The sequence below is a fragment of the Moschus berezovskii genome, chromosome 14 (genome assembly GCF_049115385.1).
Source record: "Moschus berezovskii isolate FMDL1 chromosome 14, NW_MosBer_1.0, whole genome shotgun sequence".
Taxonomy (NCBI): Eukaryota; Metazoa; Chordata; class Mammalia; order Artiodactyla; family Moschidae; genus Moschus; species Moschus berezovskii.
In genome coordinates, this window is record NC_142473.1 from 18,079,949 (window position 1) to 18,105,504 (window position 25,556).

The 25,556-nt window shown below is 41.8% G+C and overlaps 1 protein-coding gene and 1 non-coding gene across 2 annotated transcripts in view; both read left to right on the forward strand.

Moving 5' to 3' along the window:
* The window catches only part of MAML2 (mastermind like transcriptional coactivator 2), a 416,468-nt gene extending 392,123 nt beyond the window's left edge, over positions 1 to 24,345 (forward strand). Inside the window, exons 3-5 of the mRNA XM_055422908.2 lie at positions 2,282 to 2,485; positions 14,268 to 14,379; positions 19,733 to 24,345. Of these exons, the coding sequence (XP_055278883.2) occupies positions 2,282 to 2,485; positions 14,268 to 14,379; positions 19,733 to 20,751 (1,335 nt within the window). The 3' untranslated portion in view covers positions 20,752 to 24,345. The remainder of the gene's footprint in view (positions 1 to 2,281; positions 2,486 to 14,267; positions 14,380 to 19,732) is intronic.
* Positions 10,424 to 10,496, forward strand: TRNAS-GGA (transfer RNA serine (anticodon GGA)). The gene has a single exon. It is a non-coding gene; the product is annotated as a tRNA-Ser (tRNA).
* Positions 24,346 to 25,556: the final 1,211 nt, after the last annotated feature.

Sequence of the window (25,556 nt, forward strand, 5' to 3'; positions counted from 1 at the left end):
TCCAACTCTCGCATCCATACGTGACTACTAGAAAGACCATAGCTTTGGCTAGATAGACCTCTGTTGGCAAAGTGATGTCTCTGTCTAGGTTGTTCATAACTTTCCTACCCCACAGCTGACTCTAATTATTTTTCATGACCTAGTGAGGAGGACCACCTGCTTCCAGTCCCCCACCTCTGCCTTTCTCCCCAAAACCTGTCTTCTCCAGGTGCCTGATTGAGAGTTACCCCTGAAAGGAATGCTCAACACACGTTTGCTGCACAGGGAGATGGCTTGGCCTCGAGTATGAAGCTCTATCTCTTCCTGTCTCAACTAAGAGACAGTATAGTGATTGAGAACTGGATTTCTGGAGTCAGGCAGGCCTGACTTAATATTCCTCAGCTACTTAAAGCTAAGTGATCTCTCAGAGGCAGATTTCTCATCTGCAAAATTAGGATGAAAATACTAGTTCTTGCTCGTTGTTCTATAAGGAGGATGAATTGAAATAAATCACCTAAGCCATTAAGCCAGCTAAGCCATACACCTAAGCCACTCAGTGTAGTGCTCGTGTTCAGTCGTGTTGGACTTTTTGTGACCCCATGGACTGTAGCCCCTCAGGCTCCTCTGTCTATGGGGTTTCCCAGGCAAGAATACTGGAGTGGGTTACCATTTCCTTCTCCAGGGGATCATCCCAACCCAGGGAATGAACCCAGGTCTCCTTCATTGGCAGGCAGATTCTTTACCACTGAGCCACTTGGGAAGCTCCATCAGCACAGTGACTGGCCTGTAACAAACCTTAGTGCGTGGTCATTTTAGAATTATTTTGTATCGCTTTGCCTTTGAGGCGGTTGGTAAACTCTGTATCCCCAGGGATTACTAAAGCAAGACCACGTACCCAGGTTTTGGACTGGTGGCTTTTTTTTTTTTCTTTTTTAAGCTCAACAGATAACTAAAGAAAGAGAAGGCAAGTCCACACATGGAGTACCTACTGCTTACCAGTCATCAGACATCATGGGAGCTGCTTTATCTTTTTAATCTCTTGTAATCTCACACAGTCCAGGTGGGAATGAAGGTTGGATTTTATTGCTCCCATATATCTAGTGTTTCTCAAAGAGCATTCTCTGGATCCATGAGCATTAGAATCGCCTGAGTAGGTATCTGATCTGCAGCCTCAGAGTTTCTGGAGCAAGGCAGATCCTTTGATTTAGTCCTTGTATCATTTATCTAAAACTTGAGTTTATATTTTCTTGTATTTGATGTATAAACATGTCATTTCTTCCTGGTAAGTTCTCCAAAATGAGGACTATGTTTTCTAGTTTTCTTGTAACTCCAGCAGTGTACAGCTCAATCCTATACACACACACCATTGGGAATTAGTAAAATCTCTGGCTGGGTTTAGCTTTGTGCCCTGCAATGTCCTGACCTGTCAATGCCGAAAGATTGATAGATACTGCAAATCAGAATGGCAGTTCACCAATACTATTTAATATGCAACTGTGAGTCTTTGACAAATAACTTCTAATTGTCAGGGGTGTTCTTTTCATTTAATGTGCTTCAATTCCTGTCTTATTGATCAGGGAGAAAAATTAACAAGTCTGGACACTAACCCTCCAGGTTCCTCTATCCATGAAATTCTCCAGGCAAGAATACTGGAATGGGTTGCCATGCCCTCCTCTAGGGGATCTTCTCAACCCAGGGATTGAACCTGGGTCTCCTGCATTGCAGGCAGATTCTTCATCATATGAGCCACCAGGGAAACAAACCCCTGAAAGGTGAAATCCCTAACAAGTTTCAGTGTTTGTGACATAGAAACACACAGGTTCTCCTTATCACAGAAAGCTAGGCCCCTTCTGTCCAAAATGGTTATTCAACATTTAAATACATGAATTGAAATGATTTTTATTGCAGGATCAGCCATGATATGGGCTAACTTTAGGGAAAAGGAAGAACTTGTTACTTTATGATGTGTTTGTTCCTGAGCAATTGAGAGGTTTGCCGTATGTTTTTACGATAATTTTCTTTGAGGTTCCATAAACACCTTCTGGAATGTGGAGGTTCCACCATCAGAGTCATATGAGAGCTTTTCCAGTTCCCTAATGTCATTAACCCAGCTGCTTTGGTTGCTGTGACATGCAATTATTTCTCCTACATTTAAAAAGCGATTCTCTGATCTCCAACCCATTAACCTTGTTTGATCTTAACAAGCTGAAAAATGTTTGGAATCTAAGCTTATGATCTCGGAGTGACTTTTCTTCTTTTAATTCACAGTAGCTTTCCGCCCCCCTCCCTTTCTCTTTTTCAGGATCAACACTCTGTGGTAGGCCAGAACGCAGGCCCCAGTCCAAGTCCCAACCCCTGCTCAAATCCAAACACTGGAAGTGGTTACATGAACTCCCAACAATCACTGTTGAATCAGCAATTGATGGGAAAGAAACAGACTCTACAGAGGCAGATCATGGAGCAGAAACAGCAGCTTCTCCTCCAGCAGCAGATGCTGGTTGATGCGGTAAAATGTTCTCCTAATTCCTACTGTGCTTACCTGTTGGCCCAACAGAGGGAATTCATCAGTTTCCATGTCTACCTGTTGCCCTTGTATCTGTGTACCTCTATGGCATAGCAACCAGGGTGTCTTGACTGTAAGAGAGATTAATTCCATACATAAAGTACTACAGGGGAAAAAAAAAAATTGATTTACCAGGTGCTGGACAGTTGGAATCCGCAGCACCTGGGCTGATTAGCCCTGCCCAGCCCAGGAATGTTCAGAACCACCACATGGGCCTTGGAATCAGGAAAAAGAAACCAGTGTTGTTCCACAGTGCCGAGGGGCAGAAAATAGGGACAAAACTTTAATCAACTCAAATCCAAACTGATTTTAGAGATAAAAGAGTTTTCAAAGCAGCTTTAAAAGCCAGTGTGGAGTTTCAAAATTTTAAATTTGGCTTCCAAAATAAAGCATCTCAGAATATTTTTTTTTAAAGGAAACTGAAAGTGTATTTCCCACTTTCGTCACATTTAAGTGGCCTTACTTTAAAGGCAAGGTCGTTCTCTCCCACCTATTACCTAAGTATCTGCTCGTCCCTTCTGTATTCTCAAACTCATACATTCAATAACTGATCCAAACCCTTCCTGCCTCCTAAGACCAAAGCCCTTTCTCCAGATTTTCTTCATTCCATTCAAACTGTTTGGCCAAATTAAAGGAGAAAGAGGAAAATTAACCATCTCCATGTTGATAGAGCTAAGGTACACAGAAAATAAAATAAGGACAAATTTATCCTCGGAGCTTTGCAGTGAGCAGAAACCCAGGTGTAATAAGGGCTATAATTCCTTCAGTAAATATTTACTAATTCACAGTGGGGCTAAGCCATCAACAGGACACCCCTGTCTTTGTCCTTAAGGAGCTTAGAGCTTTCTGGGGGAGTCAAACAGGCAACTGTAATATATATGATTAAATACTGTGATGTGGGAACTACCAGAAATGGTTTCAGAGAGGAAGTTACAGCTACTGAAGATCTGAAGGTGAGGAAGGAGATGGAAGGAAGAATAGGGGAGTGTCCAACCAGAAGAACCAGCATATTCAAAGACTCAAGGACAATAAAGTGTACAACATATTAGGCTTGCTGAGGGAGGTCATGTACACACAGATAGGGAATGAAAGGTTAGGAGGCCAGAGATCAGAGACCAGAGGCATTTGCAAATCAGAATTCGCATTGTCTGAAAAGCAATGAAGAGGACTTCAAAGCGTTTTAAACAAGTACTTGATTCAGACATGGTTTGCAGCATAATAAGCACTTTCCAAGTAGAGCTAGTGGTAAAGAACCTGCCTGCCAATCCAGGAGACATAAGACATGCGGGTTCAATCTCCGGGTCAGGAAGATCCCCTGGAGGAGGACATGGCAACCCACTTCAGTAATCTTGCCTGGAGAATCCCAGGGACAGAGGAGCCTGGCGAGCTACGAGCTACGGTCCATAGGGTCGCAAAGAACCAGACACAACTGAAGTAACTTAGCAACAAATAAGTACTTGATTCAGATTTGGTTTGCATTATAATAAAGGTATAAAGGGCTCCCCAGGTGGCTCAGTGGTAAAGATTCTGCCTGCCAATGAGAGAGACATAGGTTTGATCTCTGGGTTGGGAAGATTCCCTGGAGAAGTGAATGGCAACCCACTCCAGTATTTTTGCCTGGGAAATCCCATGAACAGAGGAGCCTGGTGGGCTACAGTCCATGGGGTCCCAAAGAGTTGGTTTTTTGGGGGGCTTCCCTGGTGGTTCAGACGGTAAAGAAGCCACCTACAATGCAGGAGTTATGGATTTGATCCCTGGGTCGGGAGGGTGGCCAGAGACCAAAAGGTATAGCCTAATGAGTGTATGTGTTTGTTAGTTTGAGACTGTGTTATGAAATATTTAATTTATAGTGAAAAGTATAAATCATAATATAACAATCATTTTTTTAAAGACATGACAAAATGGAATTAATTTTAGAGTTCAGAGCATGTGAGAAGAAATAGTGAGAAATAAACTTACAGGTGAACTTGAATGCTGCCCTAAGGTATAGGGGAACCACTGACCGGATGGCTAAATGACACAACTAATTTCTACCATAAATCACAGTTTTGAAAACTCCATTCCTCCTATCCCCTCCCTACCTTTTGATGATCTTCATAAACAATATAGCTTGGAAACAAGGGCAGTAGACAAGAAAAACAGATAATCTAAGATTGGCTCACTGGGTTCACGTTCATCATTGCCATCAACACTACTAATCTGTTGACTTATAGCAGGCAGAGGCTGAATTTCTGGGTTTTCAGCTCACATTAAAAGGCGAGGAGATGTCCCCTGAGGGTCTTGTCCTGGCCCCATCCTAGCTCCCATGGAGCCCCGGTTGAGCCATCAATGGGACAGGTGCAAAGGGTAGGGGCATAAGCTACGGGAGATGAATGGGAATGAGGCTGCTGTTTTTGTGATTTTTATAAGCCATTCACATTTCTTTTTGTTTGGCCACCATTGAGGGTGCCTGTGCTTTTTAGCATATCCAGGAAGAAACTGGCTTTGATGCCACTTTACATTAGCATATGCTTTGTAGTCATTTGCAGTCAGTTGGCAAGGCTAGATAAGCTCCTAAATTGAGACATTTTTTCTCATAAAAGTGTATTATCCTTATTCTCTATTATTCTCCCACCAGTGAGACACAAAGAAGAGAGATGAATAGAACTTGTTAACAATGGGCATCAGAATTACCAACGTGTTTTGTGTACCTACTATGTGCCAGGCACCATGCTGAGTTTTTACAGAATTAAAAGGATTAATCCTTTCAAGGGGAGTTTGAGGGAGGTCCTAGAATTATCCACATTTTGCACGTTGAGATGGCAAAACTGAAGGAAGACAGATACGGTCCACAGAAGATGATTTCTATGTTAGCTTTTCGGGTCCAAGATATCAGAATATGAGACACTAGTACAGAGGAGCCTGGTAGGCTGCAGTCCATGGGGTCGCTACGAGTCGGACACAACTGATCGACTTCACTTTCACTTTTCACTTTCATGCATTGGAGAAGGAAATGGCAACCCACTCCAGTGTTCTTGCTTGGAGAATCCCAGGGACAGGGGAGCGTGGTGGGCTGTCGTCTACGGGGTCGCACAGAGTCAGACACGACTGAAGCAACTTAGCAGCAGCAGCAGCAGCAACAGTTGTGACGTTAAATTTCATGTTGCACAGAGATAATTCACTGGGATGGCCTGTGGGTTTCCACTTGCTTAGAATGGGGATGTCATTCTCTTGCAAACGGAGCAGTCTTCATTCAGTGTTGGAGTCTTGTCTTCACAGCTCTTCACCACAAAGGGAGCACGATAAAGTGATAAGGCGGCAGTTCTAGCACAGCCCATATTTAAGGCCATGAACTCTAGCTCATTTGTGAACAAGTACTTTAAGAAACTCAGGTTCCAGAGGTACATATGTTACTCTTTGAACAACCTAAGTAACCCTTCAGGAGAACAAAACATCAATAAGTAGGTTGAATATATGCGAAAATAAACCCAGATTTGAAATCTAGTCCTTAATGGAGAACCAAGGGCCTAATGACCACATGTGTGTCTGCATGAATTCTGTTTTCTTGAACAGAAACACCTAATTACATAAGAAAACAGGATGGATGCTTCTGAAAAAGAGAAGACTTCAGAAAGTCCCATGTTTGGCATAAAAATCAAAACTGTCAGCTTGCACAATAGTTTACAGCAGGAATGGTTGAATGTTGCCACATTTGGGTTCATGGAACATCTCAAGCTGTTTCTTGAACATTTAGGGTTTGGGCAAAACCAGAAAGAGTTTCACCAACCACTTTTTCCCTTAATTTGTAAACCCATGTTTAAAAGAAATGTAATCCATATGTTTCTGATTCATTTACACTTAGCTCATCAAAATTGTGTTTTATATGAATTACTTGATGCCCAAATTCCCTCTGAGCCTTTCAAGTCTTTCTCCTTAGAAACAAGAATTTGAATTTGGTTTGTTGTTGTTTTAAAGCCACTTTTTTTTTCCCTTTATAGTTGATTTATTCAACTTAGAAGGTTTGGAATTTGATGGGAAACTGAGAAATACATGGTTTAAGTGGGTTCTAAATTAGGTAGCCCACATTTGACTTCCATCTAATTTACCCATCTGATACAAGGTTTTCTTTTCTATTTATTGATTTTTCCATAACTATATTGTATCTACTATTGTGAGTAAGAATCCCTTAGAAGAAATGGAGTAGCCATCATAGTCAACAAGAGTCTGAAATGCAGTACTTGGATGCAATCACAAAAACAACAGAATGATCTCTGTTCGTTTCCAAGGCAAACCATTCAATACCACAATAATCCAAGGTTTTGCCCCAACCAATAATGTCAAAGAAGCTGAAGTTAAATGGTTCTATGAAGACCTACAAGACCTTCTAGAACTAACACCCCCAGAAGATGTCCTTTTCATCATAGGGGACTGGAATGCAAAAGTAGAAAGTCAAGAGATAATTGGAGTAACAGGCAAGTTTGGCCTTGGAGTGCAAAATGAAACAGGGCAAAGGCTAACTGAGTTTTGCCAAGAGAATGCCCCAGTCATAGCAAACACTCTCTACTAACAACAAAAGAGGTGATTCTACACATGGACATCACCAGATGATGAATACTGAAATCAGACTGATTACATTCTTTGCCACCAAAGATGGAGAAGCTCTATACAGTCAGCAAAAACAAGACCGGGAGCTGACTATGGCTCTGATCATGAACTCCTTATTGCCAAATTCAGCCTTAAATTAAGGAAAGTAGGGAAAACCACTAAACCATTCAGGTATGACCTAAATCAAATCCCTTACGATTATACAGTGGAAGTGACAAATACATTCAAGGGGTTAAATCTGATAGAGTGTCTGAAGAACTGTGGACGGAGATTCCTGACATGTACAGGAGGCAGTGATTAAGACCATCCTCAAGGAAAAGAAATGCAAAAAGGCAAAATGATTTAGGAGGCCTTACAAATAGCTGTGAAAAGAAATGAAGCTAAAGGCAAAGGAGAAAATGAAAGATATCCCCATTTGAATGTAGAATTCCAAAGAATAGCAGGGAGAGACAAGAAAGCCTTACTCAGTGATCAATGCAAAAAATAGAGGAAAACAATAGAATGGGGAAGACTAGAGATTTCTTCAAGAAAATCAGAGATTCCAAGGGAACATTTCATGCAAAGATGGGCACAAAAAAGGACAGAAATGGTATGGACCTAACAGAAGCAGAAGATATTAAGAAAAGGTGGCAAGAATACACAGAAGAACTATACAAAAAAGACCTTCATGACCCAGATGACCATGATGGTGTGCTCACTCACCTAGAGTCAGATATCCTGGAATGTGAAGTCAAGGGGACCTTAGGAAGCATCACTACGAACAAAGCTAGTGGAGGTGATGGAATTCCAGTTGAGCTCTTTCAAATCCTAAAAGATGATGCTATGAAAGTGCTGTACTCAATATGCCAGCAAATGTGGAAAACTCAGCAGTGGCCACAGGACTGGAAAAGGCTTTCATTTCAATTGCAAAGAAAGGCAATGCCAAAGGATGTTCAAACTACCACACAACTGCACTCATCTCACATGCTAGCAAAGTAATGCTCAAAATTCTCCAAGCCAGGCTTCAACAGTATGTGAAGAACTTCCAAATGTTCAAGCTGGATTTAGAAAAGGCAGAGAAACCAAATGTCAAATGCCAACATCCGCTGGATCATTGAAAAAGCAAGAGAGTTCCAGAAAAACATCTACTTCTGCTTTATTGACTACACCAAAGCCTTTGACTGTGTGGATCACAATAAACTGTGGAAATTCTTAAAGAGATGGAAAATTCTTAAATACCAGACCACCTTACCTGCCTGAGAAATCTGTATGCAGGACAAGAAGCAACAGTTAGAACTAGACATGGAACAACAGACTGGTTCCAAATTGGGAAAGGAGTACGTCAAGGCTGTACATTGTCACCCTGCTTATTTAACTTATATGCAGAGTACATCATGCAAAATGCTGAGCTGGATGAAGCACAAGCTGGGATCAAGATTGCAGGCAGAAATATCAATAACCTCAGATATGCAGATGACACCACCCTTATGGCAAAAAGAAGGAACTAAAGAGCCTCTTGATGAAAGTGAAAAAGGACAGTGCAAAAGTTGGCTTAAAACTCAACATTCAAAAAACTAAGATCATGGCATTTGGTCCCATCACTTCATGGCAAATAGATGGGGAAACAGTGGAAACAGTGACAGACTTTATGTTTGGGGGCTCCAAAATCACTGCAGATGGTGACTGCAGCCATGAAATTAAAAGACGCTTGCTCCTTGGAAGAAAAGCTATGACCAACCTACACTGCATATTAAAAAGCAGAGACATTACTTTCCCAACAAAGGTCCATATAGTCAAAGCTGTGGTTTTTCCAGTGGTCATGTACGGATGTGAGAGTGGACCATAAAGAAGGCTGAGCGCCAAAGAATTGATGCTTTTAAACTGTGGTGTTGGAGAAGACTCTTGGGAGTCCCCTGGACTGCAAGGAAATCCAACCAGTCAATCCTAAAAGAAATCAGTTCTGAATATTCATTGGAAGGATTGATGTTGAAGCTGAAACGCCAATACTTTCATCACCTGATGCGAAGAACTGACTCATTGGAAAAGATCCTGATGCTTGGAAAGACTGAAGGTGGGAGAAGGGGACAACAGAGGATGAGATGGCTGGATGGCATCCCCGACTTGACGGACATGAGTTTGAGTAAACTCCAGGAATTGGTGATGGACAGGGAGGCCTGGCATGCTGCAGTCCATGGGGTCGCAAGGAGTCGGACAGGACTGAGCAGCTGAACTGAACTGAACCTATGCCAACTATTTTTATCTTCGAATAATTGAGTTTCTTTGAGCTTCATGTAAAGTTGCAGTGAAACATTCTTAAAACTTCTTGATCCATACTGAGAAAAACAAACGCATTTCCTGATGTCCATTTCTGATATGAAACTCACAGCCAGGCTATTATTTTTTCTGTTGGACTTAAACAATTTTACAGAATAGGAAGCTCAGACAGTATTGCTCTGAGACCATGATAAAATGAGACAAAAAAAGGCCACTTCATAATTTTGTCTACAAACAGACAGAAGGTCACTCTGCAACTCACAAAATAGGAAAATTTTCCATCTTTTGCTAAATGCATGACAAATAGTTCTTTACTCAGTGATAGAATCGACCTCATTTTCTGATAGCTTAACAACCTAGAACACATCCTCACTTCCTTAGACCCACCCTAAGTCACCTAATCAAAGCCCAAATTCTGTAATATTCTAATACAGTTCCTCTGAAACACTTCGTTGTCCCTCATGATGTGTTTTTGCACTCCCTCCAATGAATGGTAAACCCAACAGGTGTATTCCTGTTACTGAATGCAAATCCATGTGCCTGACACACAGTGAGTCCAAGCAACAGAAAATGTTAGAGCTTGGAGCAGAGAAAGATTTATTGCAGGGCCAAGGAGATAGGTGGTTCATGCCTCCAAACTCCAAAACCCCAGAAGTGTTTCAGCAAAGCACTTCTAAAGGCAAGGTGAGGGAGGTAGTGGTCAGTTATGGCAAACTTATTGGTGTCAGAATTCTTTGTGTTTGCAACTGTCCAGGTAGGTCAGGTGTCAGTGTTCCTGAAAACCTCTAACAAGATAGATGTCATTCTCTGTTCTGCAATTTTTTATCTCTGTATGAATGGACTCTTAAAGATCAGAGCCCTGAAAATGGGATATCTCGTATATTTCAAGCTCTAGGCAACATTCTTTTACAGAAGATGCAGAGCCAGCATGACTAAGCACAGCCAACAGAGCACAAAGGTTAAAGGAAAAGGAGCAGAGCTAGCATGGAGTTAGATTTGTTCTTCCCTATCACATTTGTGGTGTTCTTTGGCCTCATATTGGCTTCCCTGGTGGCTCAGCGGTTAAAGCGTCTGCCTGGAATGCAGGAGACCCAGGTTCGATCCCTGGGTCAGGAAGATCCCCTGGAGAATGAAATGGCAACCCACTCCAGTGCTCTTGCCTGGAGAATCCTGTGGAGGGAGGAGCCTGGTAGGCTACAGTCCATGGGGTCACAAAGAGTTGGACACGACTGGGTGACTTCACTTTCACTTTGGCCTCATATGGGCCTTCCCAGCTGGCTCAGATGATAAAGAATGTGCCTGCAACTCGGAAGACCTGGGTTTGATCCATGGGTTGGGAAGGTCCTCTGGAGAAGGGAATGGCAACTCACTCCAGTATTCTTGCCTGGAGAATTCCATGGATAGAGGAGCCTGATGGGCTGCAGCCCATGGGGTCACAAAGATTCAGACAGAACTGAGCGACTAACACTTGGTCTCATATAGAAAGAATGCCCCTATTTCCTCTGTTCACGTCCAAACTCACCTACTCTAAAGATCTAAAGGTGGCTGATACCAGAAAGAAGAGAAGAAGGGAATCTAGGAAATGTCTGGACTCTGAGGATAGGGTGCAGAGAAACGAAGCAGCAAGAGACCCCCATATTATGTGGTCAGAAAGCCTAAGTTTTTGACTCAGGATTGGGCTTCAGTTCTGCTACTGTGTGATCTTGGACAAGTTACTCAACCTAAGGAAGCTTCTGTTCTTCGATTTGGGGAGGTCGAAGAGGACCCTCCCTCGGTGGGCCTTGGTAAAGACACAAAGAAGAAGCTGAGGTCTTCTTACCCACGGCCGAAACAAGTTTATTGAAGGAAGAATAGAAAGAACAGAAGAAGAACCTCAAGAGAGAGGTGGGCCAAGCCAAGAGAGGTACTGGCACCAGAGTGATGAGGTGGGGGTGGGGTGGGGAGGTTGTTAAAGACGCGACTTTTACATATTCATTTAGGTGGGCGAGGCCTGACAGTTTTGATTGACAGTTGAGAGTTACATAACAACAGGTTGTCTTTCCCATAATTCAGCCTGTTCTAATCAGATGCATGCTGCTGCTGCTACTGCTAAGTCGCTTCAGTCGTGTCCGACTCTGTGCGACCCCATAGACGGCAGCCCCCCAGGCTCCGCCGTCCCTGGGATTCTCCAGGCAAGAACACTGGAGTGGGTTGCCATTGCTTTCTCCAATTTTCAGCGCCTAGGGATTATCAATTACACCCTTGGTCACTGGCAACTGAACTCCATCTCCAGACCCCTCCCCTCCTTGTGGGTCTGGAAGGTCCTACCCTCTAATCACAGGTGTGCAGCTAGCGCAGACTCTGCTGTGTGGGAAATGGGCTCATTGTGAATAGCAAAAGATCTGCTTATCAATCATGAAATTCCTAGGTTTTTAGGGGCTCTGTCAGGAACCCAGGATGGGGAAAAGAGACCAAACTCATTTCTTCCTATCCCACACCTTTATTTACCTGGCTTCCAGGAATCATGTTCTCTGGGTTCTCCCTGCTACGCTCCAGCAGGATCCTCCCCAGGCACTCTGTACCTGAACACACGTGGGTACACGAAGCCCTTAGGTCCGACGGGCACCTCACATGCAACAGCTCTAAGAAAACCTGGCTCCCCAGCCTACTCCCTTGTTTCAATAATGGCAGGAGGCCAGGCCTTTTGTCTCACACCCACTCCTTGGCAAATCAGATCAGCCCACCTCTGCAAGTCCCAGCCGACTCCCAAGTCCATGCTGCACACAGTAACTTCCTCCCAAACAGCACAGTGTGCAAAAGGGCAGGAAGTAACTCTACAGTAGACACCACCTCAGCCTGCTGATGAATCAGATGCATAGTATATAGTATATATACTATTTATGTATGCAAATAGTATATAGATTATTTATGAATCCTTAATAGGCTCCCGGCAGCCTAAGGTCACTTGAGGACACAACTTTGCATCAGTGGCCATGCACAGGAGTTGGGGAAGCCCCAGTGGTTAGTTTGTATCTACTGGCTGCCTAGGGCCAATGCTCAGGAGTTGGACCCGTCTCTGGTTATTTAGTAGCATATCTGTGAGTTCTCCTATGCTGCACTGGAGCGTGTCTGGGGTGGGGTTTAGAGATCAGCTTGCATCCTCTTCCTCCAGGCCACCCCTCAGGCCTAACTTCCTACCTTACACTTTCATTCCTTATCTATTAAATAGGAATAATCAACCTTATGAAGGGGAAAATGAGATAATATGCACAGAATGCCTATGTCAGTTATCTGATAGGTTATCTCCTCCTATCTCTCAGGTTACCAAATTTAGCAAATAAAAACAGAACACCCGAGTGTCCTGCATTTTATCTGACAGTCTTATTCCTACACCTTCCCCACGTGGTGGGACCAGAAGTACATAAAGCTACCAAAGTATATCAGTTCAGTTCAGTTCAGTTCAGCCGCTCAGTCGTGTCCGACTCTCTGCGACCCCATGAATCACAGCACGCCAGGCCTCCCTGTCTATCACCAACTCCCAGAGTTTACCCAAACTCATGTCTATCGAGCCAGTGATGCCATCCAGCCATCTTATTCTCTGTCGTCCCCTTCTCCTCCTGCCCCCAATCCCTCCCAGCATCAAAGTCTTTTCCAGTGAGTCAACTCTTCGCATCAGGTGGCCAAAGTATTGGAGTTTCAGCTTTAGCATCAGTCCTCCCAGTGAACACCCAGGGCTGATCTACTTTCGAATGGACAGGTTGGATCTCCTTGCAGTCCAAGGGACTCTCAAGAGTCTTCTCCAACACCACAGTTCAAAAGCATCAATTCTTCTGTGCTCAGCTTTCTTCACAGTCCAACTCTCACATCCATACATGACCACTGGAAAAACCATAGCCTTGACCAGATGGACCTTTGTTGGCAAAGTAATGTCTCTGTTTTTTAATATGCTGTCTAGGTTGGTCATAACTTTCCTTCCAAGGAGTAAGCATCTTTTAATTTCATGGCTGTAATCACCATCTGCTGTGATTTTGGAGTCCCCCAAAAATAAAGTCTGACACTGTTTCCACTGTTTCCCCATCTATTTCCCATGAAGTGATGGGACCAGATGCCATGATCTTTGTTTTCTGAATGCTGAGCTTCAAGCCAACTTTTTCACTCTCCTCTTTCACTTTCATCAAGAGGCTTTTGAGTTCCTCTTCACTTTCTGCCATAAGGGTGGTGTCATCTGCATATCTGAGGTTATTGATATTTCTCCTGACAATCTTGATTCCAGCTTGTGCTTCTTCCAGCCCAGCGTTTCTCATGATGTTCTCTGCATATAAGTTAAATAAGCAGGGTGACAATATACAGCCTTGATGTACTCCTTTTCCTATTTGGAACCAGTCTGTTGTTCCATGTCCAGTTCTAACTGCTGCTTCCTGACCTGCATACAGGTTTCTCACGAGGCAGGTCAGGTGGTCTGGTATTCTGTCTCTTTCAGAAAGTATATCAGGTGTGCTACAAAACAAGTCTAGAAATACCCATCTCTGAAGTCACAGAAAATCTGTCCTCTCTGAAAGCTAACTGCAAAGTAAAGAAAATGAGAGTAGTTACTAAACTCAAAACACATGTTGGATGTTAATGAGAGGTAGAAACTAAACTTTTATGAAAGAAATTGAAATCTAAAAGGTCTGTCTCTAAATAATGTCCATGATTCGCCACTAACTTGAAAACATGATAAAAATAAATAAAAAGATCCTTGATTCTTTACTAAGACTGCAAAATTGTTCTTACCTTTTGAATAACAGTGTTTATTCAGAATTTGTTACCTTTTGAATAATATCCTTACCTTTTTGAATAACAATCTATACATTTTTACAAGTGAGAAACTAACAATGCAGATTATTATATTTTCATTTGTGTTTTCTAGGAGAAAATTGCTCCACAAGATCAGATAAACAGACATTTGACAAGGCCACCCCCAGATTATAAAGACCAAAGAAGAAATGTGGGCAACATGCAACCAACTGCTCAGTATTCTGGTAAGTGTTTTTAAAAATTAATAAAAATCCTAACTGTGAAAAGAAGAAAACTGTTCGGTTTTTAGTATTCCCTCCTTTCCTCATTTCATATTTAATTGTAACATCTTTCTTAGACTCCTTTTCTAGCTCCTGCTTAACTTTCAATCAGGACCAAACTGGACTATTTTTTAGTCCAGGCATCAGTTTTTCTAACTTATATTTGTTCCTCATTTATGGTTTTCACTGCTCTCATGATTACCTCTGAAAGTCTAAAAAGCATAAATATTTTCTAAATGCTAGGTTCAACCATTCTTCTCCCAACAGTGTATTTTGACCCAGACTGTGTAAGATAAGCAGACGTTTCATCTTCACAGTCCCATTTGTAATTTGCATAGAGTGCAATCTTTCTGTCTCCACTTTGGGCTCATCTCCCTAAGACAAATAGCCCTATTACCAAAAAATAATTGCAAAGCAAATTACGTCTTTAGGAAGTCTCTCAAAAATACCAAAAGTGGATTACATGTAAAATATAAAGCAAGGGCCTTCCCTGGTGGTCCAGTGATCCAAATATTTCTAAATATTTAGAAAATATTTATGCTTTTTAGACTCTCAGAGGTAATCCCGAGAGCACTGGAAACCATGAATGATGAATAAAAATAAGTTAGAAAAACTGATGCCCCTAGCTCCCAATGCCTGGGGCCCAGGTTTGAGCCCTGGTCAGGGAATTAGAATCCCACATGTCTCAATGAGGAGTTGGCATGCTGCAACTAAGATTTAGTGCGGCCAAATATATCAGTTCAGTTCAGTCGCTCAGTCGTGTCTGACTCTCCGCGACCCCATGAATCACAGCATGCCAGGCCTCCCTGTCCATCACCAACTCCCGGAGTTCACTCAAACTCATGTCAACAGAGTCGGTGATGCCATCCAGCCATCTCATTCTCTGTCGTCCCCTCCTGCCCCCAATCCCTCCCAGCATCAAGGTCTTTTCCAGTGAGACAACTCTTTGCATGAGGTGGCCAAAGCCAAATATATATATTATATATATATGTATATATAAAGCAAAGCCTCTTAACAGATCTCCCAATATAACATAAATGACAGACACTACCCCTAAAATCTCTCTCTTTCCACTCTCTGAACTCTAAAAAGCCTCTCTCAAACCTAGCCTGTGCGGCCCCTGCTTTCTTCTTCTGCTGCTGCTAAGTCACATCAGTCGTGTCCGACTCTGTGCTACCCCATAGACGGCAGCCCAATAGGCTCCTCTGGCCCTGGGATTCTCCAGGCAAGAATACTGGAGTGGGTTGCCATTTCCTTCTCCAATGCGTGAAAGTGAAAGTGAAGTCGCTCAGTCATGTCCGACTCGTAGCGACCCCATGGACTGTAGCCTTCTTCAGTTCAGTTCAGTTCAGTTCAGTTCAGTCGCTCAGTCGTGTCCGACTCTCCGCGACCCCATGAATCACAGCACGCCAGGCCTCCCTGTCCATCACCAGCTCCCGGAGTTCACTCAAACTCATGTCAACAGAGTCGGTGATGCCATCCAGCCATCTCATTCTCTGTCGTCCCCTTCTCCTCCCACCCCCAACCTTTCCTAGCATCAGAGTCTTTTCCAGTGAGTCAACTCATCGCATGAAGTGGCCAAAGTATTGCAGTTTCAGCTTTAGCATCAGTCCTTCCAATGAACACCCAGAATTGATCTCCTTTAGAATGGACTGGTTGGATCTCCTTGCAGTATAAGGGACTCCCAAGAGTCTTCTCCAGCACCACAGTTCAAAAGCATCAATTCTTCAGCGATCTAGTCAGCATCTATTCCAGTCTTTTCTGTCCAGAACTCTGGACCTTCTCATGTAAACTAAGCTTGTCCTTGAGTGTCCCAGCTTCTCTCTGCTTTACCTGTTATCTTCATCTGTCCATAAAGGAGATGCTCTGAAGAGGGAGGAGCTGTGAATATTTCTGTTCATTACTATTTTCTGATCCTGTTAAGTGTAGTAATCAATATGTTGTTCTAGTTTATTTAAACTCCTTCAAATGCACCAGATTGCCTCCTTCCACTAAAAGTCAGGAATGGTATATATGTATTCCATTCTCTAAGATTGCTTTGCCTCAGGGCCAAAACAGGATTCTCTTTTTGAGCCTGTCCTCAAGGAGGTTGAATGACAAGATGGGTTTTATTTGGAGCATGACTTCTTATACCACAGCCTTCTTAGCCCACCAGTGGGCTTGGGGTAAGCTAAGCACACTTTGAAATATTATGTCACATTCAAAGCGAATGTTTGGGCTTTTCTTTTCCCAGCCATATGAGATTCCCAGCAAGAGCAGGAAGAGGCTGGCTGGTGGCTCTATCGTGTTGTTAGGGTTCCAGGCTTCTTTGTTTTCTATTCCGCCTTCTTGAGCGTGTGGCTTCCATTGTAAGGGTTGCCTGGTGGCCACCACATCACCCAGCTTCGTGTCCATATTCCAGGTAGAAAGAAGGGAAAAGGTAAAATGGCCTTCCAAATGAATCAGATTCCCTTTTCAAAGTAGGTTTTTTTTGGATACTCAACTAGTAACTTCTGCCTTTAGCCAGAATTTATTCATATGGATCCCCCCACCCTGACCCCATCAGCAAAGAAGTTTGGTAAATTGTGGCTTTTCAGCTGGGCACATTGCTGCAAAATGAAGGCTGTGTTTCTAAGGAAGACATAGAGGTTGGTTATTTAGACCTATAAGTCTCTTCCACAGTGTATATGGGCATTTCGTAAGGGAGGCATCCTTAGCATCTAGCTTCTAACTCCCAGATGGGTAAAACTCACTGCTCTAGAGTGCTTTATTTCCCATGTCTTCTAAGAATGAAATAAACATCAAGCACAACACAAACTCAACATTTTTATTTCAATCTCAGGACAATAATAGTTACTTCGACCAGATGTTAATCTTAGAAACGGTGTATGAAAAGCACCTAGAACAATTTCTACCACATATCAGGAACTTCTAAATAGTAACTGTAGTCAATATTTTGTGATCTTTATGGAAATTCTCTCTTTTCTGATCGTTTAAAAATATAGCTCTCTAGAGGGGTAGGATGGGGGAGTGGGAGGGAGGCTTGAGAAGGAGGGATATATATACACATATTGCTGATTCATGTTGTACAGCGGAAACTAAGACAATGTGGTAAAGCACTTATACTCCAATTTAAAAAATACTTTGATGAATAATGAATAAATGTTAATTAATAAATAATGTGTGTGCACACACTGTAAAGCAATTATACTCCAGTTTAAAAAATACTTTGAATGATAAATAAATGAATAATTTTTAAGAGTGTAAAGTAACCGAAATAAAGGGTGCAAATTTTGAAAAGAAAAAAAAAAGACTTAACACCAACCAAATATATCAACTTTTGAAAGATGTCTTCTTAATACAACATGTTCACTCTATAACCATCAGCATCCTAGACTTTGGTCTTACAAGCTATCTCCTTTGGAAAATTGAATTAAGTTGAATTTTTGCAAAATTGATTCTATGCTAATGTCACCGCAGATGTTTGCTACTTAAGTGATCCTAACAATAAATGTTTTGAAAAAATAAAAAAGCACAGCTCTACTCACAAACCTTTTCAGAGCATATTGTTAAAATAGGGGGCATCTACAGGGAATGATTTTTAAAGCCTCTAAACTGTTTTCCATAGCATTTCTATAATGGAAATTGCCTTTTCATGAAACCTCCAGATACCAAGATGATACTGCTCAATGTCATTAGCAGCCTGGAAACTCTGAGTTATTGTCCAAGTATCTCCTATCTGACTCTGATCCCTCTTCATTAAACACTGCCCTGCAAACACACACAGGGTGCTGTGCTAAACCTGGAGATACAAGGAGACACAAGAGACAGCTCCTGCTTCAAGAGGAATGTAGTCTAGTAGCAGGTATTTTTAAACAAACAGCAAGGACTTCTGTCTTTCAAGGTGTGTACCATGCTAACTATCCTCAAGCAGTAGGGGATGGCCTTGGGTTATAATTGTAGCCATTCTCTTCACACACTGCCATTCTGATTTTCATATGTGTCTAATTATCTGTTTCTCAGTATCTCTGATTTCCAAGTTATAGCTTTGTTTCATTGTCTCATTCATTCATTCAGTGATTATCAATTGAATAATTATCAGTTGAATGCACCATCCACTACAGTTCGAGACTATGACAGTGAATAAAACAGGCAAAAATTCTTTCTTTCCTGGAACTTATCATCTAGCAGGCGCTTTTATTTACCTTTCTGACATTCCATTTTTACCTCTCAAGATGTCTTTCCCATGATGATTTTGACCTCCCCAAGCCAGGAAGATTTCAGTGTATTGATCACTCACTATCTGATAGGTGGAGCCTCCCTATTTAGCAGGCTGTGATTGAACAGTCCCACATTCAATCACTTATTTACAGGCATCGATATAGCCTCAACTGCAGCTCCGTGGATTTCCCAGTGAAGTGAAGTGAATTTGCTCAGTCGTGTCCGACTCTTTGCCACCCCATGGACTGTAGCCTACCAGGCTCTCCCGTCCTTGGGATTCTCCAGGCAAGAATACTGGAGTGGGTTGCCATTTCAAACTTGAAAGAGCAAATACTGCTAGAGAGAGGAGGCTGGAATATCAGGGAAAGCTTAACGAAGGAGCCTGGACCTTGGCCTGAGCCTTTGAAGAAAAGATAGGGCTTGGTGAAGTAAGAAGGGCATCATGTGAGAAGGAAATGGCATGAGTGGAAGTAGCTCATGGTGTGTGGATAACAATGCCATGATAACTATACCTCCTAGAGCAGAGTTCTCTCTGTATGGAAATAATCACTGGAGCAGGGATTACACTGAATTCCAAATGTTTGAAGAGATGGGAACTTACCCATCTTGTGGTAAATTCTTGAGTGGGGATGATAAAGATGAAAATGACATGACTTTCAAGGCCATAGATTTGGACCATTGATCTAGTAGCCACATATAAGATACATCCACATGTTCTAATTTGGACCCTGGGGTAACCAGCAGTGTGGATTTTACGACAGCTGGGAAGTCAAAGTTGTAGTCTTTGGTCTTGAAACAGAGTAAAGGTAATTCAAAATGGAAGATTGACTGTCATTCCTCAGTGTTTCCAGAAGGAGAGTAAAGCCTAAGAAATAGAACCATTCTATTTCAGTCTTTTTTCTATAATGTGTAAACTCTTGACCAAGGGATAACTTAGGGTGATACTTCCCCCCAAAAGCTGTCTTATTCCTTTTATGTAATATGCTGTGATGATTATTTCTCTTACTTTGTTCTTACACCCAAAGGCAGTCTCAGAGCTGATAAGCTATTGTCAACTGCTGTAAGAGAGGAGATAACCTGTTGTTATGAACTAACATAATTATCTTCTTTTTCTTAGGTGGCTCATCAACAGTGAGTTTAAGCTCTAACCAGGCTTTGGCAAACACAGTTTCAACACACACCATCTTAACTCCAAATTCCAGCCTCATGTCTACTTCTCATGGGACACGAATGCCGTCCTTAACCACAGCCGTTCAGAACATAGGGATATATGGGAACCTGCCTTGCAGTCAACCCAGCACATACAGCGTCACTTCAGGAATGAATCAACTGACCCAACCAAGAAACCCAAACCAACTGATAGCAAATCAAAACAACCCGCTGATGCCACGGCCACCCACTTTAGGGCCCAGTAATAATAATAATAATAACGTGGCCACTTTTGGAGCTGGATCTGTTGGCAATTCGCAACAATTAAGACCAAATTTAACCCACAGCATGGCTAGCATGCCAGCACAGAGAACGTCGAATGTAATGATCACATCCAACACGGCAGCCCCAAACTGGGCCTCTCAAGAAGCAACAGCCAAACAACAGGAGGCGCTGAAGTCTGCAGGAGTGCGCTTCCCTACTGGCACGACTACAGCCTATGCTCCAAACCAGTCCCTGCAACAGGCTGTAGGGAGCCAGCAGTTTTCCCAGAGAGCAGTGGCTCCTGCTAATCAGTTAACACCAGCAGTGCAAATGAGACCCATGAACCAAATGAGCCAGACACTAAATGGACAAAACATGGGTCCGCTCCGAAGTCTGAACCTCAGACCAAATCAGCTAAGCACACAGATTTTGCCGACTATGAACCAGGCAGGGACAGGGCTGAGCCAGTCAAGGACAGTCAGCCAGCCACCCTCCCTGGCAGCCGGCGGTTTTCCTTCACCCAACCAAAGTTCCAGGGCATTTCAAGGAACTGACCATGGCAATGACTTAGCTTTTGACTTTCTCAACCAGCAGACTGATAACATGGGCCCTGCCCTAAACAGTGATGCTGATTTCATCGATTCTTTATTGAAGACAGAGCCTGGTAATGATGACTGGATGAAAGACATCAATCTTGATGAAATCTTGGGGAACAACTCCTAGAGGAGAAGAGGGAGACAGTTCACAAACTCCAAGCACTAGAAGGAAGTATTTTACAAGGACTCTGGAAAGGCCAAACTGTTGAGTTTTAGTTGGACTCTAGGAAGATACCTTGGCTTAAAAATGGAAAGCAGAAAGTAACTGTAGTGGTGAAAGTTTTGGTCCAAATGCTTGTTTTAAATATCAAACCTGGAAGTAAAACATTGGGATCACCTTTCCCTGTCTAAACCCCAGGACACAGTATCCAGTTTATCCAAACAGAACGGTGATGTTGATGTACAATTAGTTGTGTAAAATAGGCTTCCCAAGCTCCTTTTCTCCCTGAAAGAAAAGTAATAGAACTTGTAGCTATTTAAACCCCATGTCATGCAGAGGTACTAGTTCCAAGGAACAAGCAACAAATTCCTTAATCTGCTCCAACAGATGTATGTGTGGTTTAACCTCTCCACTCCATCTATTCATTTAGGTTTCCTAAAACTTCCAGGGTAGGTTGAAATGTTATAGATTTGTTTGGAGTAACCAGTGTCCTAAGTAAGGGAAAACTGGAGAACACAGAGAATATCCAATGGACTCTAGAATTTCTTACCCAGATTCATCCCTCACTCTTTCAGTTTTCCCACCTATCCTGTACTTCAGCAAGATGCTGTGTCTAGTGAGGAACAGGAACACAGAGCTGGTCAACTTTTTTCCACAACCAGTTTCCGAACCCAGTTTCTGAATCTTAAGCTTCAATTATGGTCTGTCCTAATCACACTGAAATAGTGCACACCAGTCTGCATAAGATTTCACTGTTTAAAAGAGAAAACACTCCACTGGGCATTGCTTTAAAGGAGATGTATTAACCAAGAGTAACCTGAAGTGTTGCTTATTGTTGATGATGCCTGCTGGTTAGTTTCCACACTGAGGGAAACTGAACCTGGCCCTCTCCACTTATTTGATGGTCACTGACTGATTTGTAAGAAAAGGAAGTTTGGAGACCAAAACTGAAATTATAAAGTGTCATGTTTTGGTTGAAGATAAGAAGCAAAAGGTCAGAACCAGGGATGGTGGGTACGTATCTATTTCATAGGGTTTGAAGGAAAGTGTAATTGAGACAAAAAAAACCAATCTGGCTTTATTTAGACACATTATTTGGGTGAAGAACTAAATAGAATGTGATCTGTCAGTAGCAGTCTGCTCATTCTGTTATCCCTGATGTGATGAATCATTGCCACATGCTCGATGGGCCCTTCATATCCAGGTTTTCTCCCTCAGGGCAGAGCACTGTATCAAAGAAAGAGTTCCTGCTGAATTGTAACAGATCAGCTGTAAAATGGGGAAGATGTGTGCTGATTTGGGATGTATGCAAAATATTACTATCATTTTCCTCATTACAGAGGAACACAGGTTATCTTTAGCCTGTTTAGTTATACATTCACGTATTCAATTATCAAAAGATATTTAACTGAAATCATTTAATAACTCTTCAGATACTTGTTCTAGAAAGAACACATTTTGAAAGTTCTGCAAAGCCCTCTTGTGATCTTTAAAATGTCTAGAAGCACTCTCTTTCTTTTACACAATACCAACATCGCTGGCCCAGAATCTTTTCTGTGCTAGGTTGTAAATATAAATAAATTACTTGTTTTGTAAACTTTTGTAAAGAATATTTTGGTAGAAATACTTAAAGCATATTCTTTGGGTTATATTTATACATATGTGAAATAAATATACTATCAAAAGGTTATATTTTATACAAAAAGTAAATTGTTACCTTTTGTATGCTAATATACAAAGTTTTGTATAATATGATGGTTTATTTTTAGCTCTTACACTTCACCCTAGATGGTCAAGTGGGAACTTTTGAAAACTATCAAGAGGCTTGTTAGACAAATTTATATTCTGAAACCTCAGTAAGAAAGCATTCCAGGTTTCAACTCTTTCCTTTCTTTTTTTCTGCTCCCAAATCCTTTTTTAAACCCATAGTTCTTGTGTCTTGTTTGATTATTCTGCTGCGCACAGTGTATTGGTCCTTGTTGCATGTGGTCTACTGTGTGTTTTCCCATTTTTATAAAACAGTGTTTCTCCATGCAAAAAAGTAAGGAAGAACTATGTACATATGAACACTTTTGTTTTATGGCTCCTCCATGTTACTGTGTATATATCTGCCAGCACGTCCCAGTTACACTCCTGTGATTCAGCTTATTTTTACCCTAACATAAATAGTATGTTTTTGTAGTAGATATCAAATTTAAGAGATAAAGCAATCAGAATGTTTGGATTTTCTTCTATCTTAATGTGAATTTCATAATTAATGTCTATTTATTCAGCTATTCATTAAAATACAGGATTCTTTGGAAAAAAATGGTGCAGTCTTATACTTTCTGTTTGTTGGCAGCCTATTACCAAAGATGATGTAAGCTGAGATAATGACGATTTGATAGACATTTGCAGCCAAAACTTCAGGATTTACAACTTAAAAGCTATGGGAATGCAATCTCCCTTTTATAGAAATACCAGACTTCTTAATTGTTGGCACTGCTTATCATTCTGACACAGTATCCATGAGATAGAAGTAATTTTTCTTTTTTTAAAATTCAAAGACTAGAAAGTAATTTAAGCAAATAATTCATTCTTGGCTTTGTGTTAAGCCCAATGAAGACAGATAACTCTAAGTGAACGCACTAATATTACTTGCATTACTGTAACTGTACCCATAGCTGTAAAGATTTCAACTTGTAAGACAAGTATTTTGTATCGTGTGTAATTTCATGTGTTAAAAAATAATGGCTTAAAAAATTCCGAAGTGCTTCTCTTGTATGACATCATGTTTCAGTCACCAACAGTACTGTTGCACTATCACAGAAAGTTCTGATGGGCAAATTTATTCTTTGGGAAGCTTCTACTACTAGTGAAGTGCTGACTTGTCTCATTTCAACATTCTTCACTTCACTTAGAAAGTTTATATTCAGATCCCACATGCACGACAACTACCAAACAGTGGAGAAACATCGCCTAATTCTCAGGCACGGTAAACCCTTGCCCTGCCTGCTGCGTGGCATTTGGTCAGCCAGGCTGACTGAACACAGAACAAGGTAAACACAGCCTCACTGAGCATATTTACACAGTCCTTCTTAGGAGTCAAGGAGATTGAGAGAAAGATGGGCCTTTGCAGGAGACAAGGGGAACCATTCTATCAAATTTTCTTGCTCAACTGTTGAAATATGTTGTTGGGGTTCCATTGTACCTCCCCCCCTGACAAAAAAAGATGTGTGACATTATCCTTTTTATTAGCACTATTAATGGAGCAATAATAAAATTGATATTTTATGTCCAATGACTCTGGAAGGTTGTAAACAAAATCAGCATCAAAGAGAAAGATAAATACTGTATTCTAACACATATATATGGAATCTAGAAAAATGGTACTGAAGAATGTATTCACAGGGCAACAATGGAGAAACAGACATAGAGAAGAGACTTATGGACATGAAGAGAGGGGAGGAGAGGGTGAGACGTATGGAAAGAGTAACATGGAAACTTACATTACCATACGTAAAATAGATAGCCAATGGGAATTTGCTGTATGGCTCAGGAAACTCAAACAGGGGCTCTGTATCAACCTAGAGGGGTGGGGTGGGAAGGGAGATGGGAGGGAGGTTCAAAAGGGAGAGGACATATGTGTACCTATGGCTGATTTATGTTGAGGTTTGACAGAAAACAGCAAAATTCTGTAAAGCAATTATCCTTCAGTAAAAAATAAATTTAAAAAAAGATTAACATATTTCATTACACAAATACTTAATTTTTCTGTACTAAACAAAGACTACCTATCTGCCTGCTAAATTGCTTCAGTTGTGTCCGACTCTTTGCAACCCCATGGACCATAGCCCGCCAGGCTCGTCTGTCCATGGGATTATCCAGGCAAGAATATGGGAGTGGGTTACTAGGCCCTCCTTCAGGAGATCTTCCTGACCCAGGAAATCGAAACTGCATGTCCTTCAGCTCCTGCATTATGGGTGGATTCTTTTCTTGGCCTAGGACAAATGGAGAAGTATATATAATATGCAAATGATTTATAACCTTACTTTACTTTTAAAAGATACATTGGGATGTAATTCATATCAGTTCAGTCAGTTCAGTCCAGTCGCTCAGTCGTGTCCGACTCTTTGCGACCCCATGAATTACAGCACGCCAGGCCTCCCTGTCCATCACCAACTCCCGGAGTTCACTCAAACTCATGTCCATCGAGTTGGTGATGCCATCCAGCCATCTCATTCTCTGTCGTCCCCATCTCCTCCCGCCCCCAATCCCTCCCAACATCAGAGTCTTTTCCAGTGAGTCAACTTGTCGCATGAGGTGGCCAAAGTATTGGAGTTTCAGCTTTAGCATCAGTCCTTCCAATGAACACCCAGGATTGATCTCCTTTAGAATGGACTGGTTGGATCTCCCTGCAGTCCAAGGGACTCTCAAGAGTCTTCTCCAACACCATAGTTCAAAAGCATCAATTCTTCGGCGCTCAGCTTTCTTCACAGTCCAACTCTCACATCCATACATGACCACTGGAAAAACCATAGCCTTGACTAGACAGACCTTGGTTGGCAAAGTAATGTCTCTGCTTTTTAATATGCTATCTAGGTTGGTCATAACTTTCCTTCCAAGGAGTAAGCTTCTTTTAATTTCCTGGCTGCAATCAGCATCTGCAGTGATTTTGGAGCCCCCAAAAATAAGGTCTGACACTGTTTCCACTGTTTTTCCATCTATTTCCCATGAAGTGATGGGACCAGATGCCATGATCTTAGTAATTCATATACCATAAAATTTACCAA